Source organism: Gossypium hirsutum, chromosome D08 (genome assembly GCF_007990345.1).
Source record: "Gossypium hirsutum isolate 1008001.06 chromosome D08, Gossypium_hirsutum_v2.1, whole genome shotgun sequence".
Taxonomy (NCBI): Eukaryota; Viridiplantae; Streptophyta; class Magnoliopsida; order Malvales; family Malvaceae; genus Gossypium; species Gossypium hirsutum.
In genome coordinates, this window is record NC_053444.1 from 67,669,195 (window position 1) to 67,689,819 (window position 20,625).

Consider the following 20,625-nt stretch of genomic DNA (forward strand, 5'->3'; position numbering starts at 1 on the left):
CCCAAAATTCACGGGCATCGAAAAAGTATAATATCAGGCCTCCGTCTTAGTAAATTGAGTTCGAAAATAATTATTAGAAATATTTACGAGACTAGTTGTGTGTTTAATTAGGTTTTAAATAAGTGAATTTAACTTAATTAAGAGTAATTAGCAAAAAGGATTAAATTACAATAGAAGTGAAAGTTTAATTATAAATTAAAGAAAAATAATAGGGACTAAATAGGCAATGATGCCAATTGCCAAATTTGAGGCGGCATAAGCATAAAATCTAAGATTTTTATGTGTAAAAATATATTATTAAATTATTATTATTAATATTATTATATTATGAAATAAATAAAATGATGACAAATGTATGGTAATAATTTACACACGTGTCATGGTAATGATTGTATAAATACACTTGTATTAAAATTATGTAATTACTTATTATGTAAGAAAATATTATTATATTATATTATTAAAATATTACATTTGTTAAATAATAAACAAAACATAAAATGAAAAAAGAAAGAAACATAACAGAATAGCAAACGAAACAGAGAAAACAGGGGAGAAAGAAAGAAAAAGAAAAGAAGAAATTTAGGGTTTTCAAGGTTCAATTTCAAATTGGTAAGTTAAATTAAGTCATTTTCTTGTACTTTTTGAGTTTTTATGAAACTAGAACAAAATACTGTTAAGTATGTGCTGAAATTTTGGAAGATATTAGATTTTTAGACATTAAATTTTATTGAACAAAAAGATGAATTAGGGATTTAAATGAATGAAATTCAAGTTAGAATAGATAAAGGGATTAAATTGTAAAGTAAGCTATAGGTTTTATGTTGTATGGACTAAATTGAGGAAAATTCGAAATTAGTGAAATATGCTGAAAATTTAGTAGTTAAATTTGAGTTTGGATGAAATTTGAATAAAAATGAAGTGTGAATTGAATTAGAAAAGTAAGTAAACTTAGTTAAGATTAAATTGGGAATAAGGTAAGAATTGATTAGAAATTCAATTATTTATTTTAATTTAATGCTGTAATTAATAGTGAAAATTATTATTATTTTTGTAGCTAACAAAGAACCCGAGGCATCGGCATCAAAAGGAAAGGAGAAAGCTATCGAGGACTAAAACGGGAGATTTACGGTTTGTATTACTATAATTTGAATTTATTTATTTTCAATTGTTAAATTTCAATTAAAGTACTTGGTAAATGAATTTGAGGTGAATATTTAAAATATTGCATTGAATAAAAGTGAATGAAATTATGAATATGTGTGAATATATGAATTGCATATTGATTGGAAAAGTGAATCGAAATGAATTGAATCAAAGTGAAATTATCTAAATTGTGTATTGATTAAAAAGTGGAAAGTGAAATTGAATTGAATTGTGATTGAATCGAAAGTGAATTTGAAATAGAAAAATGATTTGAATACCCTATTAACTAGTCGGACTGAGTCTGATATAGTTGGCATGCCATAGGATTGGAAGAGTTCAGGGATACTTCAACCTCGAGTCGATAAGACACTAGGTGTCACTATATTTCTTCGGATAGATTCGATGAGGTACTGGGTACCAATTTACTTCGGCTTGGCCGATGAGACACTGGGTGTCAGCTTTACTTCGAACTATCCGATGAGGCATTGGGTGCCATTCTGGTGTGTTTGGTTGGATTCGTGTATCCGCCAAAGTCCGAGTCTTGTTAATAGGGGCAAATAAATGGAATAGCAAAAATCGAATGAAAATGATCGACTTTATTCATGAAACGGAAAGTGAATTGAAATTAAGGAATGAGAATGAAAAGAATGAATCAAAGATTCATGAAGAGACTTATGTTCAAATGAAATGTTATATGATATTAAATTGATGAATAGCCAAATTGAGTTGTTATTGTTAAGAAATGAAAGTTAAGAATAAATTAGTTTATTTATGAATTAATTGTTATATAATTTGACATGTTTATTTGTTATTTTTCTTAAATAATTTAAATTATAGTAATACCACTGAGTATGAAATACTTAGCGTACGGTTGTTTCCGTGCGCAGGTCGATAAAAGTCAAAAGTTCTGGTTCAACATCCAGATCAATCCCGACTTCAGCATAACTTCGGTGATGCATTTTTCCTTTTGGCAAATGTGGCATATACTTAGGTCTTATTAAAGAGTCTTGTAAGTTTTGGTTGTAAATAATTGGTTTCTAATGTTTGAATGATAAACGAAACATTAAGTTATAAAATGGTATCTTCGGTACTAAAGTTGAAATGAGATGAACGAAGTTTATTAGTTAACTTTTATAAAGTATTATGAATATTATTGATCAATTTGATAAGTAAATGTTTAGGCATGATTTAAACATGTTTGAATGGGAACATGTGTTGGTTTCTGTATTGACTGTAAATTGGTTGCGGTTGAATTTACAGGGAAGGTTAGATAATTATAAAGGGGTTATATTGAATTTTTTTTAAAAAAAAAGAGAAATGAATGAAGTCAATTGGTAAAAAACATATGAATTTATGGTTATATTTTAATATGTTTGTCATTTATTTAAGAATTATTTGTAAATTGTTTGATATGTCCGGTAATGCCTCGTAATCTTGTTTCGGTGACAGTTTGGGGTTAGGGGGTGTTACAATTATTGGTATCATAGCTATCAGGTTTAGTCGATTCTCGGCCTAAATCGAGCTCGAAATTGAGTCTAGATGTACATGCCACTATCGAGTCAAACTGAGTCGGGATTTTTGGATGCTGACCTATTTGTTTGTTTCTGTTTTATAGATTAAAGATGTCTGATGAAAGAATAAATATACTGATAAAGAAATGTATCCTGGAGAAGGATAACCTTACGGGTTATATGAAACTGAATCGGCAACACCTAATATTAACCCGATAAGGAATCAATCTCCTAGAGCAGATAGAAGAAATAATAAAGATGATTTTGATATATTAAGAGTTATTGCCGATGCTTTGCAAAGAGTAGCGGGGACTACTTCTGCTACGACTTCAGCACCTACTCAAAGATGGGCCCCGATAAAAGAACTGAGGAAATATGGTGCTACTGAATTTATGGGTCTAAAAGGAGTCGATCCATCCGCAGCTGAAAATTAGATGGAGTCGACTAAAAGAATTTTGCAGCAATTGGACTGTACCCCCCGGAAGTGTTTAATTTGTGTTGTAACATTGCTACAAGGGGAAGCTTATTTATGGTGGGAATCAGTGATTCGATATTTACCGGAGGATCAGATAACATGGGGTCTATTTCAGAAGGAATTTCAAAAGAAATATGTCGGAGAGATGTATATTGAAGACAAGAAACAATAGTTTTTAATGTTACAACAAAGTGATATGTCGGTAATGGATTATGAGAGAGAATTCTCGTGACTTAGCAGATATGCCTTCAAGTTTATTCCAACATAAGCTGATAGTTGCAAAAGATTTTTACGGGGTTTGCGAGACGAGATCAATGTACAGTTAGTATCTCATCGAATTATTGAGCTAGTAGATTTGATTGAACGAGCCAAAATGGTAGAGCAAGTGTTAGGCCTTGACAAAAAGACTGAAAGTGTCAGATTAATCGGGAAACGTGCGGGAACTACCAGCTTAAATCCACAGCCAAAAAGATCAAAGGAATCCCAATGTGGTTGGAGATCCAGTTTTAGATCAAATAGAGGTGGTAGAAGTAGAGGGAAACAGACAACAGTATCTACTGGTAGTGTGAGAGGTCCACATCAAAGTGTAGAAATTCTAGACTGTCAGCACTGCGGAAAGAAACACAGAGGGGAATGCTGGAAATTAATTAGAGGTTGTTTCCAATGTGGTTCTACAGATCATTTCATCAGAGATTGTCCAAAAACTGATAGTGCTGCACCCGTGACATAACAAAGATCAATATATACTACTAGAGACAGAGGGTCAGGTAGAGGTAGTTCGGTATCCAGAGGTGGAGGTGTTCGTAGGAGCGGTGACATAGTTACACAACAGTCAAAAGCAAGAGCACCAGCCAGAGCCTATGTAGTTTGGACTCGAAAAGAACCTATCACAACATCGTGGGCATCACCTTCTTCTCGAGTCTGAACTACATAGGCTCTAGCTGGTGCTCTTGCTTTTGACTGTTGTGTAACTGTGTCACCGCTCCTACGAACACCTCCACCTCTGGATACCGAACTACCTCTACCTGACCCTCTGCCTCTAGTAGTATATATTGATCTTTGTTATGTCACGGGTGCAGCACTATCAGTTTTTGGACAATCTCTGATGAAATGATCTGTAGAACCACATTGGAAACAACCTCTAATTAATTTCCAGCATTCCCTTCTGTGTTTCTTTCCGCAGTGCTGACAGTCTAGAATTTCTACACTCTGAGGTGGACCTCTCACACTACTAGTAGATACTGTTGTCTGTTTCCCTCTGCTTCTACCACCTCTATCTGATCTAAAACTAGATCTCCAACCATCTTGGGATTCCTTTGATCTTTTTGGCTGTGGATTTAAGCTGGTAGTTCCCGCACGTTTCCCGGTTAATCTGACACTTTTAGTCTTTTTGTCAAGGCCTAACACTTGCTCTACCATTTTGGCTCGTTCAATCAAATCTACTAGCTCAATAATCTGATGAGATACTAACTATACCTTGATCTCGTCTCGCAAACCCCGTAAAAATCTTTTGCAACTATCAGCTTCTGTTGGAATAAACTCGGAGGCATATCTACTAAGTCTCGAGAATTCTCTCTCATAATCCATTACCGACATATCACCCTGTTGTAACATTAAAAACTATTGTTTCTTGTCTTCAATATACATCTCTCCGACCTATTTCTTTTGAAATTCCTTCTGAAATAGACCCCATGTTATCTGATCCTCCGGTAAATATCGAATCATTGATTCCCACTATAAATAAGCTTCCCCTTGTAGCAACGATACAACACAAATTAAACACTACCGGGGGTACAGTCCAATTGCTGCACAATTCTTTTAGTCGACTCCATCTAATTTTCAGCTGCAGATGGATCGACTCCTTTTATACCTATAAATTCAGTAGCACCATATTTCCTCAGTTCTTTTATCGGGGCCCGTCTTTGAGTACGTGCTGAAGTCGTAGCAGGAGTAGTCCCCACTACTCTTTGCAAAGCATCGGCAATAACTCTTAATATATCAGAATCATCTCTATTATTTCTTCTATCTGCTCTAGGAGATTGATTCCTTATCGGGTTAATACTAGGTGTTGCCGATTCAATTTCATCTAACCCGTAAGGTTATCCTTCTCGGAATACATTTCTTCATCAGTATTATTTATTCTTTCATCAGACATCTTCAATCTATAAAACAGAAACAAACAAATAGGTCAGCATCCAAAAATCCCGACTCAGTTTGACTCGATAGTGGCATGTACATCTAGACTCAATTCCGAGCTCGATTTAGGCCGAGAATTGACTAAACCTGATAGCTTTGATACCAATAATTGTAACACCCCCTAACCCCAAACCGTCGCCGAAACAAGATTACGAGGTATTACCGGACATATCAAACAATTTACAAATAATTCTTAAATAAATGACAAACATATTAAAATATAACCATAAATTCATATGTTTTTTTACCAATTGACTTTATTCATTTCTCTCTCTTTTTTTTTTAAATTCAATATAACCCCTTTATAATTATCTAACCTTCCCTGTAAATTCAACCGCAACCAATTTACAGTCAATACAGAAACCAACACATGTTCCCATTCAAACATGTTTAAATCATGCCTAAACATTTACTTATCAAATTGATCAACAATATTCATAATACTTTATAAAAGTTAACTAATAAACTTCGTTCATCTCATTTCAACTTTAGTACCGAAGATACCATTTTATAACTTAATGTTTCGTTTATCATTCAAACATTAGAAACCAATTATTTACAACCAAAACTTACAAGACTCTTTAATAAGACCTAAGTATATGCCACATTTGCCAAAAGGAAAAATGCATCACCGAAGTTATGCTGAAGTCGGGATTGATCTGGATGTTGAACCGGAACTTTTGACTTTTATCGACCTGCGCACGGAAACAACCGTACGCTAAGTATTTCATACTCAGTGGTATTACTATAATTTAAATTATTTAAGTAAAATAACAAATAAACATGTCAAATTATATAACAATTAATTCATAAATAAACTAATTTATTCTTAACTTTCATTTCTTAACAATAACAACTCAATTTGGCTATTCATCAATTTAATATCACATAACATTTCATTTGAACATAAATCTCTTCATGAATCTTTGATTCATTCTTTTCATTCTCATTCCTCAATTTCAATTCACTTTCCGTTTCATGAATAAAGTCGATCATTTTCATTCGATTTTTGCTATTCCATTTACTTGCCCCTATTAACAAGACTCGGACTTTGGCGGATACACGAATCCAACCAAACACACCAGAATGGCACCCAATGCCTCATCGGATAGTTCGAAGCAAAGCTGACACCCAGTGTCTCATCGGCCAAGCCGAAGTAAATTGGTACCCAGTACCTCATCGAATCTATCCGAAGAAATATAGTGACACCTAGTGTCTTATCGACTCGAGGTTGAAGTATCCCTGAACTCTTCCAATCCTATGGCATGCCAACTATATCAGACTCAGTCCGACTAGTTAATAGGGTATTCAAATCACTTTTCTATTTCAAATTCACTTTCGATTCAATCACAATTCAATTCAATTTCACTTTCCACTTTTTAATCAATATACAATTTAGATAATTTCACTTTGATTCAATTCATTTCGATTCACTTTTCCAATCAATATGCAATTCATATATTCACACATATTCATAATTTCATTCACTTTTATTCAATGCAATATTTTAAATATTCACCTCAAATTCATTTACCAAGTACTTTAATTGAAATTTAACAATTGAAAATAAATAAATTCAAATTATAGTAATACAAACCGTAAATCTCCCGTTTTAGTCCTCGATAGCTTTCTCCTTTCCTTTTGATGCCGATGCCTCGGATTCTTTGTTAGCTACAAAAATAATAATAATTTTCGCTATTAATTACAGCATTAAATTAAAATAAATAATTGAATTTCTAATCAATTCTTACCTTATTCCCAATTTAATCTTAACTAAGTTTACTTACTTTTCTAATTCAATTCACACTTCATTTTTATTCAAATTTCATCCAAACTCAAATTTAACTACTAAATTTTCAGCATATTTCACTAATTTTGAATTTTTCTCAATTTAGTCCCTACAACATAAAACCTATAGCTTACTTTACAATTTAATCCCTTTATCTATTCTAGCTTGAATTTCATTCATTTAAATCCCTAATTCATCTTTTTGTTCAATAAAATTTAATGTCTAAAAATCTAATATCTTTCAAAATTTCAGCACATACTTAACAGTATTTTGTTCTAGTTTCATAAAAACTCAAAAAGTACAAGAAAAGGACTTAATTTAACTTACCAATTTGAAATTGAACCTTGAAAACCCTAAATTTCTTCTTTTCTTTTTCTTTCTTTCTCCCCTGTTTCTTCTCTGTTTCGTTTGCTATTCTGTTATGTTTCTTTCTTTCTTTTTTCATTTTATGTTTTGTTTATTATTTAACAAATGTAATATTTTAATAATATAATATAATAATATTTTCTTACATAATAAGTAATTATATAACATTTGACTTTTATCGAAGTTATGCTGAAGTCGGGATTGATCTAGATGTTGAACCGGAACTTTTGACTTTTATCGACCTGCGCATGGAAACAACCGTATGCTAAGTATTTCATACTCAGTGGTATTACTATAATTTAAATTATTTAAGTAAAATAACAAATAAACATGTCAAATTATATAACATTTAATTCATAAATAAACTAATTTATTCTTAACTTTCATTTCTCAACAATAACAACTCAATTTGGCTATTCATCAATTTAATATCATATAACATTTCATTTGAACATAAATCTCTTCATGAATCTTTGATTCATTCTTTTCATTCTCAGTTCTCAATTTCAATTCACTTTCCATTTCATGAATAAAGTCGATCATTTTCATTCGATTTTTGCTATTCCATTTATTTGCCCCTATTAACAAGACTCGGACTTTGGCGGATACACAAATCCAACCAAACACACCAGAATGACACCTAGTTCCTCATCGGATAGTTCGAAGCAAAGCTGACACCCAGTGTCTCATCGGCCAAGCTGAAGTAAATTGGTACCCAGTACCTCATCGAATCTATCCGAAGAAATATAGTGACACTTAGTGTCTTATCGACTCGAGGTTGAAGTATCCCTGAACTCTTCCAATCCTATGGCATGCCAACTATATCCGGCTCAACCCGACTAGTTAATAGGGTATTCAAATCATTTTTCTATTTCAAATTCACTTTCGACTCAATCACAATTCAATTCAATTTCACTTTCCACTTTTTAATCAATACACAGTTCAGATAATTTCACTTTGATTCAATTCATTTCGATTCACTTTTCCAATCAATATGCAATTCATATATTCACACATATGCATAATTTCATTCACTTTTATTCAATGCAATATTTTAAATACTCACCTCAATTTCACTTACCAAGTACTTTAATTGAAATTTAACAATTGAAAATAAATAAATTCAAATTATAGTAATACAAACCGTAAATCTCCCGTTTTAGTCCTCGATAGCTTTCTCCTTTCCTTTTGATGCCGATGCCTCGGGTTCTTTGTTAGCTGCGAAAATAATAATAATTTTCGCTATTAATTACAGCATTAAATTAAAATAAATAATTGAATTTCTAATCAATTCTTACCTTATTCCCAATTTAATCTTAACTAAGTTTACTTACTTTTCTAATTCAATTCACACTTCATTTTTATTCAAATTTTATCCAAACTCAAATTTAACTACTAAATTTTCAGCATATTTCACTAATTTTGAATTTTTCTCAATTTAGTCCCTACAATATAAAACCTATAGCTTACTTTACAATTTAACCCCTTTATCTATTCTAACTTGAATTTCATTCATTTAAATCCCTAAATCATCTTTTTGTTCAATAAAATTTAATGTCTAAAAATCTAATATCTTCCAAAATTTCAGCACATACTTAATAGTATTTTGTTTTAGTTTCATAAAAACACAAAAATTACAAGAAAAGGACTTAATTTGACTTACCAATTTGAAATTGAACCTTGAAAACCCTAAATTTCTTCTTTTCTTTCTCTTTCTTTCTTTCTCCCCTGTTTCTTCTCTGTTTCGTTTGCTATTCTGTTATGTTTCTTTCTTTTTTCTTTTCATTTTATGTTTTGTTTATTATTTAATAAATGTAATATTTTAATAATATTTTTTTATATAATAAGTAATTACATAATTTTAATACAAGTGTATTTATACAATCATTATCATGACACATGTGTAAATTATTACCATACATTTGTCACCATTTTATTTATTTCACAATATAATAACAATATTAATAATAATTTAATAATATATTTTTACACATAAAAATCTTAGATTTTATGCTTATGCCGCCTCAAATTTGACAATTGGCATTATTTCCTATTTAGTCCCTATTATTTTCCTTTAATCTATAATTAAACTTTCACTTCTATTGTAATTTAATCTTTTTTGTTAATTACTCTTAATTAAGCTAAATTCACCTATCTAAAACTTAATTGAATACACAACTAGTCTCGTAAATATTTCTAATAATTATTTTCGAACTCAATTTACTAAGACGGAGACCCAATATTATACTTTTCCAATGCCTGTAAATTTTGGGTCATTACATTTCTAGTGTACCAAATAATTCTAAATTATTTAAAAATTTTAAGCTAAACTTTATTTGATAAATGGTTGGAAGAATAAAATAAATTAAAAATTAATATTTTTAATAATTTATTTTTTTATACATATTTGACAATTTGAAATAAAAGTAATCTGATATTTTTTTTATAAAAAGTGTAAAATAATGATAGGTAGATAAGAGCTTATTTAATAGTTATAATTTAATAAAGAATATTTTTAATTAATTAAATTTTATTTATTTAATATTATATTATATTATATTATATTATATTTAAAATTTTATTTATTTTTAGAAACATTAAGGGTAAAGATTATTCCTTTACATTTAAAATAAAAGTTAGAATATAATTTCTTTTTAAAATATATATTTATCAAACAATCTAATTATATTACGTAATTAATTTTAAGTAATAAATCAAACAAATTTTATAATTTAAATTTTGTACTTAAATTTTCAATGCTTAATTTTTTTAACATTTAATTTTTTTCAGTTTGTCAAACAACACTTTATTGAATTCGAATGTCCAATGGGTTTTATTGTTTGGATCATAAAATATTACAAATATTTTACTCATTATTATTCCTTTTATATAATACGTAGAATTACCTATAATCCCTTCCAACACTTAGATAGGAGGATAAACATGTATCAGTGCACTTAAACCTACACCCTCTTGCACTGGCAACAATGTCGATGCTAACCGAGCTAAGACTTAATCCATACTCATTATGCTTACAAGAGAAATGAGGGCAACAAAGTAAAAGCAAATTAGCTTTGGTTAAAATATGCATAGCTCCATGTACTTTTTACAAATTTAAAATTTAGCCCATGTACTTTTATTTCCAAGAATTTAGTCTAATTTTCATATTTGAAAATTTAGGTCCAACTGTTAACGTTGTTAAAATTATTTTGTTAAATTCAAGTTCACTATGATGCCATTTTTTAATTACATGACTATCAAGTAAGTTTTTTTTTCGAAATGTCAGACCAACAGATTTAACAAAAAAAAATTCTATTAACAAATGAACCTGAATTTTGATATCTAAAAAATAGAAAGACTAAATTCCTAAAAGTAAATATATAAATACTAAATTCCAAATTTATAGGAAATACAGACACCTATAATATATTTTCAACCTTAACCTTTTATCACTGTTCAGTAAATGTTCTTATCAGTGATCATACCATAACAAGGCAATATATATGGAAAAATAGAAATGGTAACATATATATGGTAACAAATATAGGGTAAAATATTATATAAGGTAATATATTAGAATATATATGATAAAATATATTTATCATTTATGGTAAAAATCTAAATAAATGGTAATATATTTTGATTTTGTACATATATTTGGAAATATATTAATTTTAAAATACAAATTACGAGAAAATCATACCAAAAGTAATGCATCAATTAAAAGCGTGTTCACTTTTCTTCTCAAAATTTATTTTTATAAATTTATAGTGTTTACATTATAAATTTTGTTTATGATTTCTTTAATAATTTTTTAAAATTTTAAAAGGGCTTAATTGATTTTTTTGTAAATTGTTACTAAGACTTTTTTTGACACTTTAACCTTATTAGTTTTAAAATTTTTTAATTTACCTCCAATAAAAGAGTAGGGGTCAAATTAAATAAAAGTGTAAAGATTGAGGATTAAAAATATTATTGTACCTTATATGTAAAATGCTAAAACAAAAATTTAAGGGTTCGATTTTAAAAAGTGGACTGTTTTACTCACTCATCTAATGTGCAAAGACCAATTTATTTATTTTTTTAGTAGAGGGGCTAAAATGCAATCCAAGATATGATAAAGGGGTTTTGTGATACTTTTACCCCAAATTAGATGTTATCATTTTTCAGTAAATATTCTTAACCATAATTGCTTAATAGTTTTAATCCACTGCACCAATTTATAATTCTTTCGTATGAACAGTGGCATTACTATTAGAGTCGGTTGATAGCGAAGAAAAAGAGAAAGCAATTGATTAACATTACAGGAATCGTTTGCCCTTTTATCACCACGTAGACAAAAAGCATGTGAGCAACCATATGAATTAATTAAATTATCTATTTTTTTTTCAGATTAAAGTCAGTGAATTAAAATAATTAAATTATTTAGATATCTAAATTAATAATTAAAAAATTAAGATATTTTTTTATAAGCCTAGAGCTGCTATATTGTCCGCAACCATATTTCAATATCTTGATATTTCAGTCTATTGCTATATGTTGTTGGATAATTTGCACTAAACTCGACATGACTCTTTTTGCTTGCCCATTAGGTGTATTAATCGCAGTCAAACTTTCACTCTCCACCAGCATTGTTTAATCCCTCTCCTCTATGCTATATCCAGACCATTCATAATAGCCCATAATTTCGTATCAATTATAGAACATATGCATGGGTTTCGACTGTAACCAGTAATCTATTTATCTCAGTCATCTCGAATTAGTCCGTCAGCTATTGAATTTATTATAAGCAAAAACAAAGTAAATTTACACTATCAATTATCACTAAAACAATAACAGAAAATAATAATAAATTTAATATTAATTGAGATTGATGAAGTCTTGAGATTGTTAATTAAAACAAATATATAGATCATCGAATACTTAAATTCGAATCCCATCATTCACATTATAATATATGATTCTTCAAATGTAGATTTTATTTAATTTTTCTTGATTTTTGTTCAATTAATATGCTATATCTTGCATTTATATGAATCCATTGTACTTACATTTAAACATATAGAAACAACTAGACAATAACCAAATATGAAATTAAGATAAAAATAAAACAAGTTTGAATCAAATTCACAAAAGAATAAATAAATCAAATAATATCTCATCTTTTCATTATTTCCCTTTCCTTTGTAGCAATCGTAATTGAGTGGAATACCCCACGAAAAAGTATAAAAGTTCACTTGGCCCATCCCTTCCAATTATGTGCAACATCATGATTGTTCGATTAATACTCAAATCGAATTATCACTAATCGTATTACTCTAATTTTTTTTAAATATATTAACCGAATTGAAATATTTCGGTTAATTAAAATTTATATATTTTTTGGCTTTTTATTAAAATAAGTATAAAACATATAAAAACGCATTGTTAATGTTCATTTTCCTTTTTATTTAATACTTTAAAAAAATTAAAATGAGGTGAAAATAACAAATAAGACATTAAAAACACTACATAAATCTTGAAAGTTAACAATCAAACAAAAAGTTAACAATTATATATAATATATATTATTTATTTCGGTTAATTGGTTAATTTGGTTAATTACCCGATTTCGAACCAAATTAACCGATAATCGAAATTCCAAAAAATCATTAACCGACTTCCGACCGAATTAAACACGGCCACTGACCGATTAATCAAATTAGATTAGTTTGGTCTGTTTATTCAATTTTAACTGAGCTAAATAAATAAATAAGCTTCCATCCGAATAGTTTCAATTTTTCTTTTTAAATATTATTATATAATATATATACGAGTAATTAAAAAATAAAATTAAACTAATAAAAATTACAAACAAATGAGAAATTAAAATATAATAAAATAAAATTTGCACATGCTAAGTGTGCATGATAATTACATATAATATAATAAGACTTGAATATGTGTTCCTAAACTACCAAAATCTCAATCTTCACCAACAATAACAAATTCTTATTAACTGATGTGTTTGTGTTCTAACATGAAGGTCTATTTTGAAATATCCAATATAATTGGTCGAATCATCCGTTCGATAGTGTTCCACTCATTTATAAATCAATTTAAATGTCAATTTCTTGTCTTGATTTTCGATTTTTGACTGGGTGACAACCGATTTAGTCTGTATTAAATTTTATACCTCCAGTTCTTGATTTAATTAGTCGGTGTGACATCATTAATAAGAACCGAGTTACTCCATTTATTTTAAATGACTTATTTTTAAAATTTTAAAAAATTAATTAAATATTGACACATCAATCCATATGTATACCACATTAATAAAATTAATAAACAAAATTAAATAAAGAACGTTGAAGCATCGTATATACCTCTATTTTAAAAGTGATTGAACTGCATCTAATCGTATAATATAGGGATCTTTTGGGTATTTACTCCTATAACAGAGGGATTATATTTTATGTTTTTCCCTGTCTGTGGTGGCACAATGATATTGGTGGGCTGCATCGGCTTTTCTCCTTAAAAGATAAGCTTCAACAAGCTTCTCAATCACATCCCACTGAATTTGGATAGTTTCAAAGTTCTTTAAAAAATAATATCCGATCACTGGTCAAATCCCCCGATCAATGATGTTACTTACACCTATTAAACACTAGATTATGGTCAAATTTGGATAATGTATTGCCCTATGGATGAAACACTCTTTAAGCTTTGGGGATTCGGTTTAACATCCTCACTAAACAATATGGACTAAATTGAACTCATTGCAAAGCACAAAGGCTCAAATGGTCTAACATGCAAAATCGGAAACATGATGATTCCATCAAAGCCTGTAATATTGTGTCAACTAAGTGCATGCGAAGTGAGAAAAATCCCAGATGTTTCAAGCTATCTGGGAAATGAACCATTTTGCAAATAATCAAAGTTCTGTGTATGCAAAACAAATATTAAAATAGTAGCCACAATTTGGTACAAAATCAAAGGGCACAAAGCTTCCCTTTTAAGTACAATTAACATCTGAGCGAAGGATCCAAATGAACAAAATCCACCTTTAAGATGATTCTACCTCCACAGTTTTACTTCCAATTCTCACCAACAATATGGACTTAATTGAACTCAATGCAAAAAGCACAAAGGCTCAAAAAGGACTGACATGCAAAATCAAAATTATGATTCCATGAAGCTTGCAATGTAGTGTCAAACTCAAGTGCATGCAAAGACACATATTTGCAGCTATATGGGAAACGAACCATCTTGCAAATAGTCAAAGTTATAAGTATGAGAAAACGATACCTTGATAATCATCGAAACAGCACGGAAAATCTCTTGCTTTACATCACAGTTCAAGGAATCGATTCCAAGTCTTTGCTCTCGATAAAGAAGCTGTTCCCTAGGTCTCATTAATTGGTAGCCCCACCCGAGGTTCCTGCTGTGTAAGGACATGTTTGACGACTATGACCTTTATTTCTGCATAATCCACAATGCTTTGGTTGGCCTGGCTCCCTAATATCCATCTCTTTGCGAATCCGAGTTGATTGTGGACGACCTATAGGATCTCTAAGCAATTTTGGATTCGGATACAATTCAGGACCAGTATGCTTCATCCAATACATTTCGTTCGGGAGCGCTTCAATCTCATGTTTATAAACTTTGAATATGATTGTAAGTTTATAGACATTGTCAACATGTTCATTGTAATCAACTTGAATATGAGAACATACAGCAATTACATGCGAGCACGGATATCGGTATGCTTGAAATTTCCCACAACCACACCACCTTTGAGTAAGATTCACTGTATACGATTTTAAAGGCGATCCCTCGCTTGATTGAATTGACTCTTCAACCCAAAATTCATTTGCATGCGAAAAATCATGAACACGATGAGATTTAGCTTTTGAACAATTTTCTTGCAAATCCTGTGTCACTAATTCGCAGTAAATTTGTCCCGAGTCCATCATCGCAAGTTGTTTCTTATCCATCTCCACAAAAAGTTCAGCTGACATACTGTACGATTCATGGACTAAAGCAACAATTGGAAGATGAGGCGTCCCCTTAAACATTGGATTGATAAATTTGGCTAAGTTGGTCATCATATGACCATAACGTCGCCCTCCATCATATGATAAAGTCCACCTTTCTTTCGAGATATTGTCCAACCATTTGCCTGCCCGACTGTTTTTTTTACGACATTTTCGAATCTTTGATGAAATCGAGTACTTGTCAACTCATTGCCTGCTAAAGAAAAAAAAATGTATATTAACAACAGAGGTATACAATTAAAAATCAGCATGTTATTTGATAAAAATTATTACATACCCATGCTGACAACTTCTCGACCTAACTCATTATCTCGTTAAATTCTTTCATGAAATTTACTGCAACATGCCGAAGGCAGTATACTGGGTATGCATACGGCGGAACCCAACGAATTCCTTTACTCCTGATCAGGGATTTGATTGATTCATTTCGATTAGATATCAAACATATGCCCATTTGTTTAACATTTCTTAAATTTGTCAAAAAGAAAGCCCAAGCCTCTTTCGTCTCACCCTCAACAATGGCAAATGCTAATGGTAAAATATTCCGGTTTCCATCTTGTGAAATAGCCAACAACAATGTTTCCTTGTATTTCCCATACAAGAACGTACCGTCGTCTTGAACAATAGGTTTACAATACCGAAACCCTTCAATACAAGACCTGAATGTCCAAAATAAACGATGGAAAACACGTTTACCTTCCACTAATCGATTCCCATCATAAGCTGGCAGTGTTTGTAATTCCACCACGGTACCCGGAACATATTGTTGCATTGCAGCCAACAAGTTAGGCAAATCATTATATGATTTATCCCAATCACCATACAATTCAGCAATTGCCTTTTGCTTTCCATTCCAAGCTTTTCTATACGAGACGTAGTATCCATACCGAGTTCGTATCTCAAAAATCAAATCCAAAACTGAAATAGGCAAGTTTTCTTTGACTAACGGAACTATGAAGTCACGTTTCACATTCGAGTCTAATTTATTATGATCTTGCGATATCCTTTCTACTCTGCAAGTATGAGGACCATTATATTTTCGAACTTCCCATATTTGATTCCTCTTCATAAACGCTGCTCTAATGCTCCAATTACATCCTTGGCCAAACATTATACACTTACCCACATATTTCGTTGGTGTCGGCACAATCACTTTGTAATCCACAGATTGTTTAATGTTGTAATGCTTGATAGCTGAAAGCACAGCACCTTTAGTCGGAAATCTCTTCCCAATACAAAGATCACCAGTCTCTGAATAAGTCATACATATGAGATGGAGGTTGATATGCAGGAAGATCGCGGCTGGATCCAATACTTAATGACAAATGGGGACCAGGGGCCGGAATGATTTCTACATCAGAATCTCTATCCTCTTCATCTTCATCCTCGTTCTCGTACTCCTTGAACACATAGGATTCACCGAATGGTACAATGTTCAAATCAACAGCAGCTTCGGTTGCTACTCGGGAGCTTGAAGGTATCTCGGCCTCAAATTGTCTAATAGGTTGAATTTCCGGATTAGATGCCGGAACATTGACGTCCCTACATCCTTTTTCAACATCCTCGAGCTCCACATAGAGCTCGAGTGCAACATTCCCACTTTTCTCATGCGCGGCGATCATAGTCGTCACATCATCATCATCATCAATAACTACTGCTCCATATACAAAAGCTCCTCGAATTAAAGACAGTGGAAATCTATATGTAAGACTAGATATTGTCTTTGTATTAAGACTAGATATTGTCTTTGTATTTCCAGCTCCTATTTTTCTATTGATTTTACACTTCATTTCCTCTAAAGTAATGTCCTTTATAAAGGTTAAGCTTATAGGATCATCAGATTCAAATACAACATCTGTATCACTCTTGGAAATCTTTCCATCATAATAGACAATGGCGAAAAAATTGTTACTCATCTTCTAAAACAATGCTGTCAAAATTTAAATAAAACAAAGGAAAAAATATATATATATATCTATGAGAAAAGGACAGTAGCATATAAATAAACAATTAAAAACTGACAGAAACCAGGCTACAGCAAACTAATGGGTCATTCTTGGAATTTTCTTCTTTGCCTTTCCCACCATTTCTCAGCAACCAAACAGACAAAAGTTCTTATTTTTAATCCTTTTTTCCATTTAGAAACCAAAAAAATAAATGTAAGAAGGGTATCAAGAGACAAAACTCACAATGGGTTTTGAATACATTAACTGTTCGTGCTCTTGATCAGCAGCTTCTGCAAATTGCTTTTTGGTCTTCCGATCTTTTGTTTTTTTTCAAATATTTTGATAATAGGTTATCTGGAAAATGAAAAGAGTTCAACTTTCCTTTAGCAAGGACAACGGTAGAGCTGATGCTGCAACCAGACACTCTGAGAAGAAGAAATGATCCTTTTTTAAGTTTAATTTTGATTTTTAATTAATTTACAATAGTGTTTATCTGAATTAATATGAGCATGTATTACGATTTACGAGGACTGTCTTGACTGAAAATTTCAACGTGGCTGAAAATTCTATTAACGCACTTAAAAAAGGTTGAAATCATCTTGATAATAGTTAGCTATGACTCCTATTTCAGTTAAATTTAATAAATAATTTTTTAATTAAATTTTATTTATTAAATTTTGATTAGTTTAAATTATTTTATTATTATTTCACCTATAAATTTAACCTATAAATAGATTCTTTTACAACCATAGAAAATACACCCATTAGATATTAGAACTCATAATACATTTAGAGAATTTTGTGTTTACGTTTTGAAGATTCTTTATTTTTGGGTTTTTGGGGTTTAGTTTTTATCTCCATCTTTTGTACTCTTCGTTCTTTTGCCATTATAGTAAAATTATCTTTGCCCGTGGTTTTCTTATCCTCTTTGGAGGGTTTTTTCATGTTAAATTTGTGTGTTCAATTTCTCAATTTCTTTCGCTATTTTTACTTGTTTGTTGCTTAACCGGGTTGATTCCCAATAAGTGGTATTAGAGCTAGCTCAATTTTCATAGATCAGCCCGTTTAAAGATGTAGCAACAAGGTTTGAAATTGAAAAGTTCAATGGTGAGACAAATTTCAATCTAAGCCAAGTTCGGATAATGGCAATTCTAGTTCAATCCGGCTTGAAAAAGATTGTTACCGGGAAAAAGCCTGAAAATCTAAATAAAACAGAACGGGAAGAACTTGATGAAAAGACTTTGTCTGCAATCCAGTTGTGCCTCGTAAATACGGTATTGTAGGAGGTATTAATGGAGAAGACCTCATCTGTCTTGTGGAAAATTTTAAAAACTCTTTATGTGACTAAGTCTCTAGCTAACCATTTAGTGTTGAAATAACGTCTATTTACGTTTCGCATGAACGAATGTGAGCTTCTTAAAGATCACATCAATCAATTCATCACTCTTTTAAATGATTTAAAGGACGTTGAGGTTCAGATTTATGATGAATATCAGGCTATGCTATTATTCTGCTCTTTACCCCTTCATACAAGTCTTTTAGGGAGACTCTGATTTATGGCAGAGACAAACTCTCATTCAAAAATGTGAAGAGTCATTTGTTGAGTAAAGACAAACTCGACAATGAGTTTGGTTTGGATAGCAAGAAAGATAGGCAAGCTTCTATTTTGGTAGCATCAAAGAAGCGAGACAAAAGGTGTCGCTATTGTAAAAAGTTAGATCACATCAAAGCAAATTATTGTAAACTGCGAAATAAAAGAGTTGTTGAGAGTAACAAGGCAGATGTAACTAGTGCTAATTTGGCCGATGAAAGTGGTGATGATTTCTTGTTAGCGTCAACGAGCAATAACTCCAAGCTTACGTCTGAGTGGATTTTAGATTCGGGATGTTCTTTCCACATGTGTCTCAATAGAGAATGGTTCTCTACATACAGTTCGATTGAAGGTGGAGTTATGCGCATAGAAAATGATTCATCTAGTAAGGTAATTGGTATCGGTACTGTTAAAATTAGGACACACGATGAGACGATTAAGACACTCTCAAATGTTAGGTATGTACCTAATTTAAGAAAGAATCTCATCTCCTTGAGTATTTTAGACTTGAAAGGATGCATAATCAACATCGACTCGAGCGGCATTAAGGTATCTCGTGGAGCTCTCGTTTTGTTAAAAGGTAAAATGACTGGCAGTCTTTATATTCTGGAAGGTTCTACAGTGACCAGTGAAATCGGACATCCCTCGTCCGTTACGGAGTCGAAGTCAACTTGTTTGGAGTGGAGGCAACTTGGTCATAGGAGGGAAAAATGTATGACCGTTTCATTAAAGAGAGGTTCTCTTTTGGATGCAGGTTTTGAAAGTTAGGGCATTGTGTTCGAGAAAATCAAACCCGAGTTAGTTTTGATTTGGCAGTGTACAAGTCGAAGCCTAGAAGTCTTCCAATTTCTAAGCACAAATTCGACTCAGTTAATTCCCTGCATAGTTCAAGATAGGCTCGTTACGGGTTTTGGCAAAGATGGCGTTGTGGAAATATGAATCAAGGTGGAGATTTATTAAGTATGACTCCTATTTCAATTAAACTCTGATTAGTTTAGATTATTTTATTATTATTTGACCTATGAATTTAGCATATAAATAGGCTCTTTTACAACCTTAGAAATTACATCCATTAGAGATTAAAACTCATAACACATTTAGAGAATTTTGTATTTACGTTTTGAGGGTTCTTTATTTTTGAGATTTAGTTTTTATCTCCATCTTTTGTACTCTTCGTTCTTTTGCCATTATAGTAAAATTATATTTGCCTGTGATTTTTTATCCTCTTTGGAGGAGTGTTTTCACGTTAAATTTGTGTGTTCAATTTCTCAATTTCTTTCGCTATTTTTACTTGTTCGTTGCTTAACCGGTTTGATCCCCAACAATAACTGATATTATTTAAAATTTTAATTTAGTTTTATTTTGAAAAGATTGATATTCCTGGGTTTTAGTTTGGATCATTTTCAATTCCTCGTTTATTTATTATATGTTGTAATTGTTTGATTTTATTTTGTAATTAAATTCAATTTCACGGAGCAGGCAGGTCGAAACCCCTCCCCAAAATTTTATGAGATTTCACTTAGGCCCTTTTGAGTTTTTAAATTTTTTATTTTTATCTTGTAATCGGTG

General features: G+C 31.1%; 1 protein-coding gene across 3 annotated transcripts; it reads right to left on the bottom strand.

Moving 5' to 3' along the window:
- Window positions 1-14,409: 14,409 nt before the first annotated feature.
- Window positions 14,410-17,944, bottom strand: LOC107928288 (uncharacterized). 3 transcript variants are annotated; one of them, XM_041098966.1, is made up of 3 exons: window positions 17,709-17,922; window positions 15,797-17,173; window positions 14,410-15,712 (listed from the first exon to the last, which is right to left on the bottom strand). In XM_041098966.1, exon 2 carries the CDS (start codon window positions 16,781-16,783, stop codon window positions 15,818-15,820), a length of 966 nt encoding a protein of 321 aa, XP_040954900.1. In that variant the 5' UTR covers window positions 16,784-17,173; window positions 17,709-17,922; the 3' UTR covers window positions 14,410-15,712; window positions 15,797-15,817. The 3 variants fall into 3 exon arrangements, with proteins under 3 accessions (XP_040954900.1, XP_016714967.1, XP_040954901.1); XM_016859478.2 differs by having other exon boundaries at window positions 15,797-17,944; XM_041098967.1 differs by having other exon boundaries at window positions 14,410-15,715; window positions 15,797-17,922.
- Window positions 17,945-20,625: the final 2,681 nt, after the last annotated feature.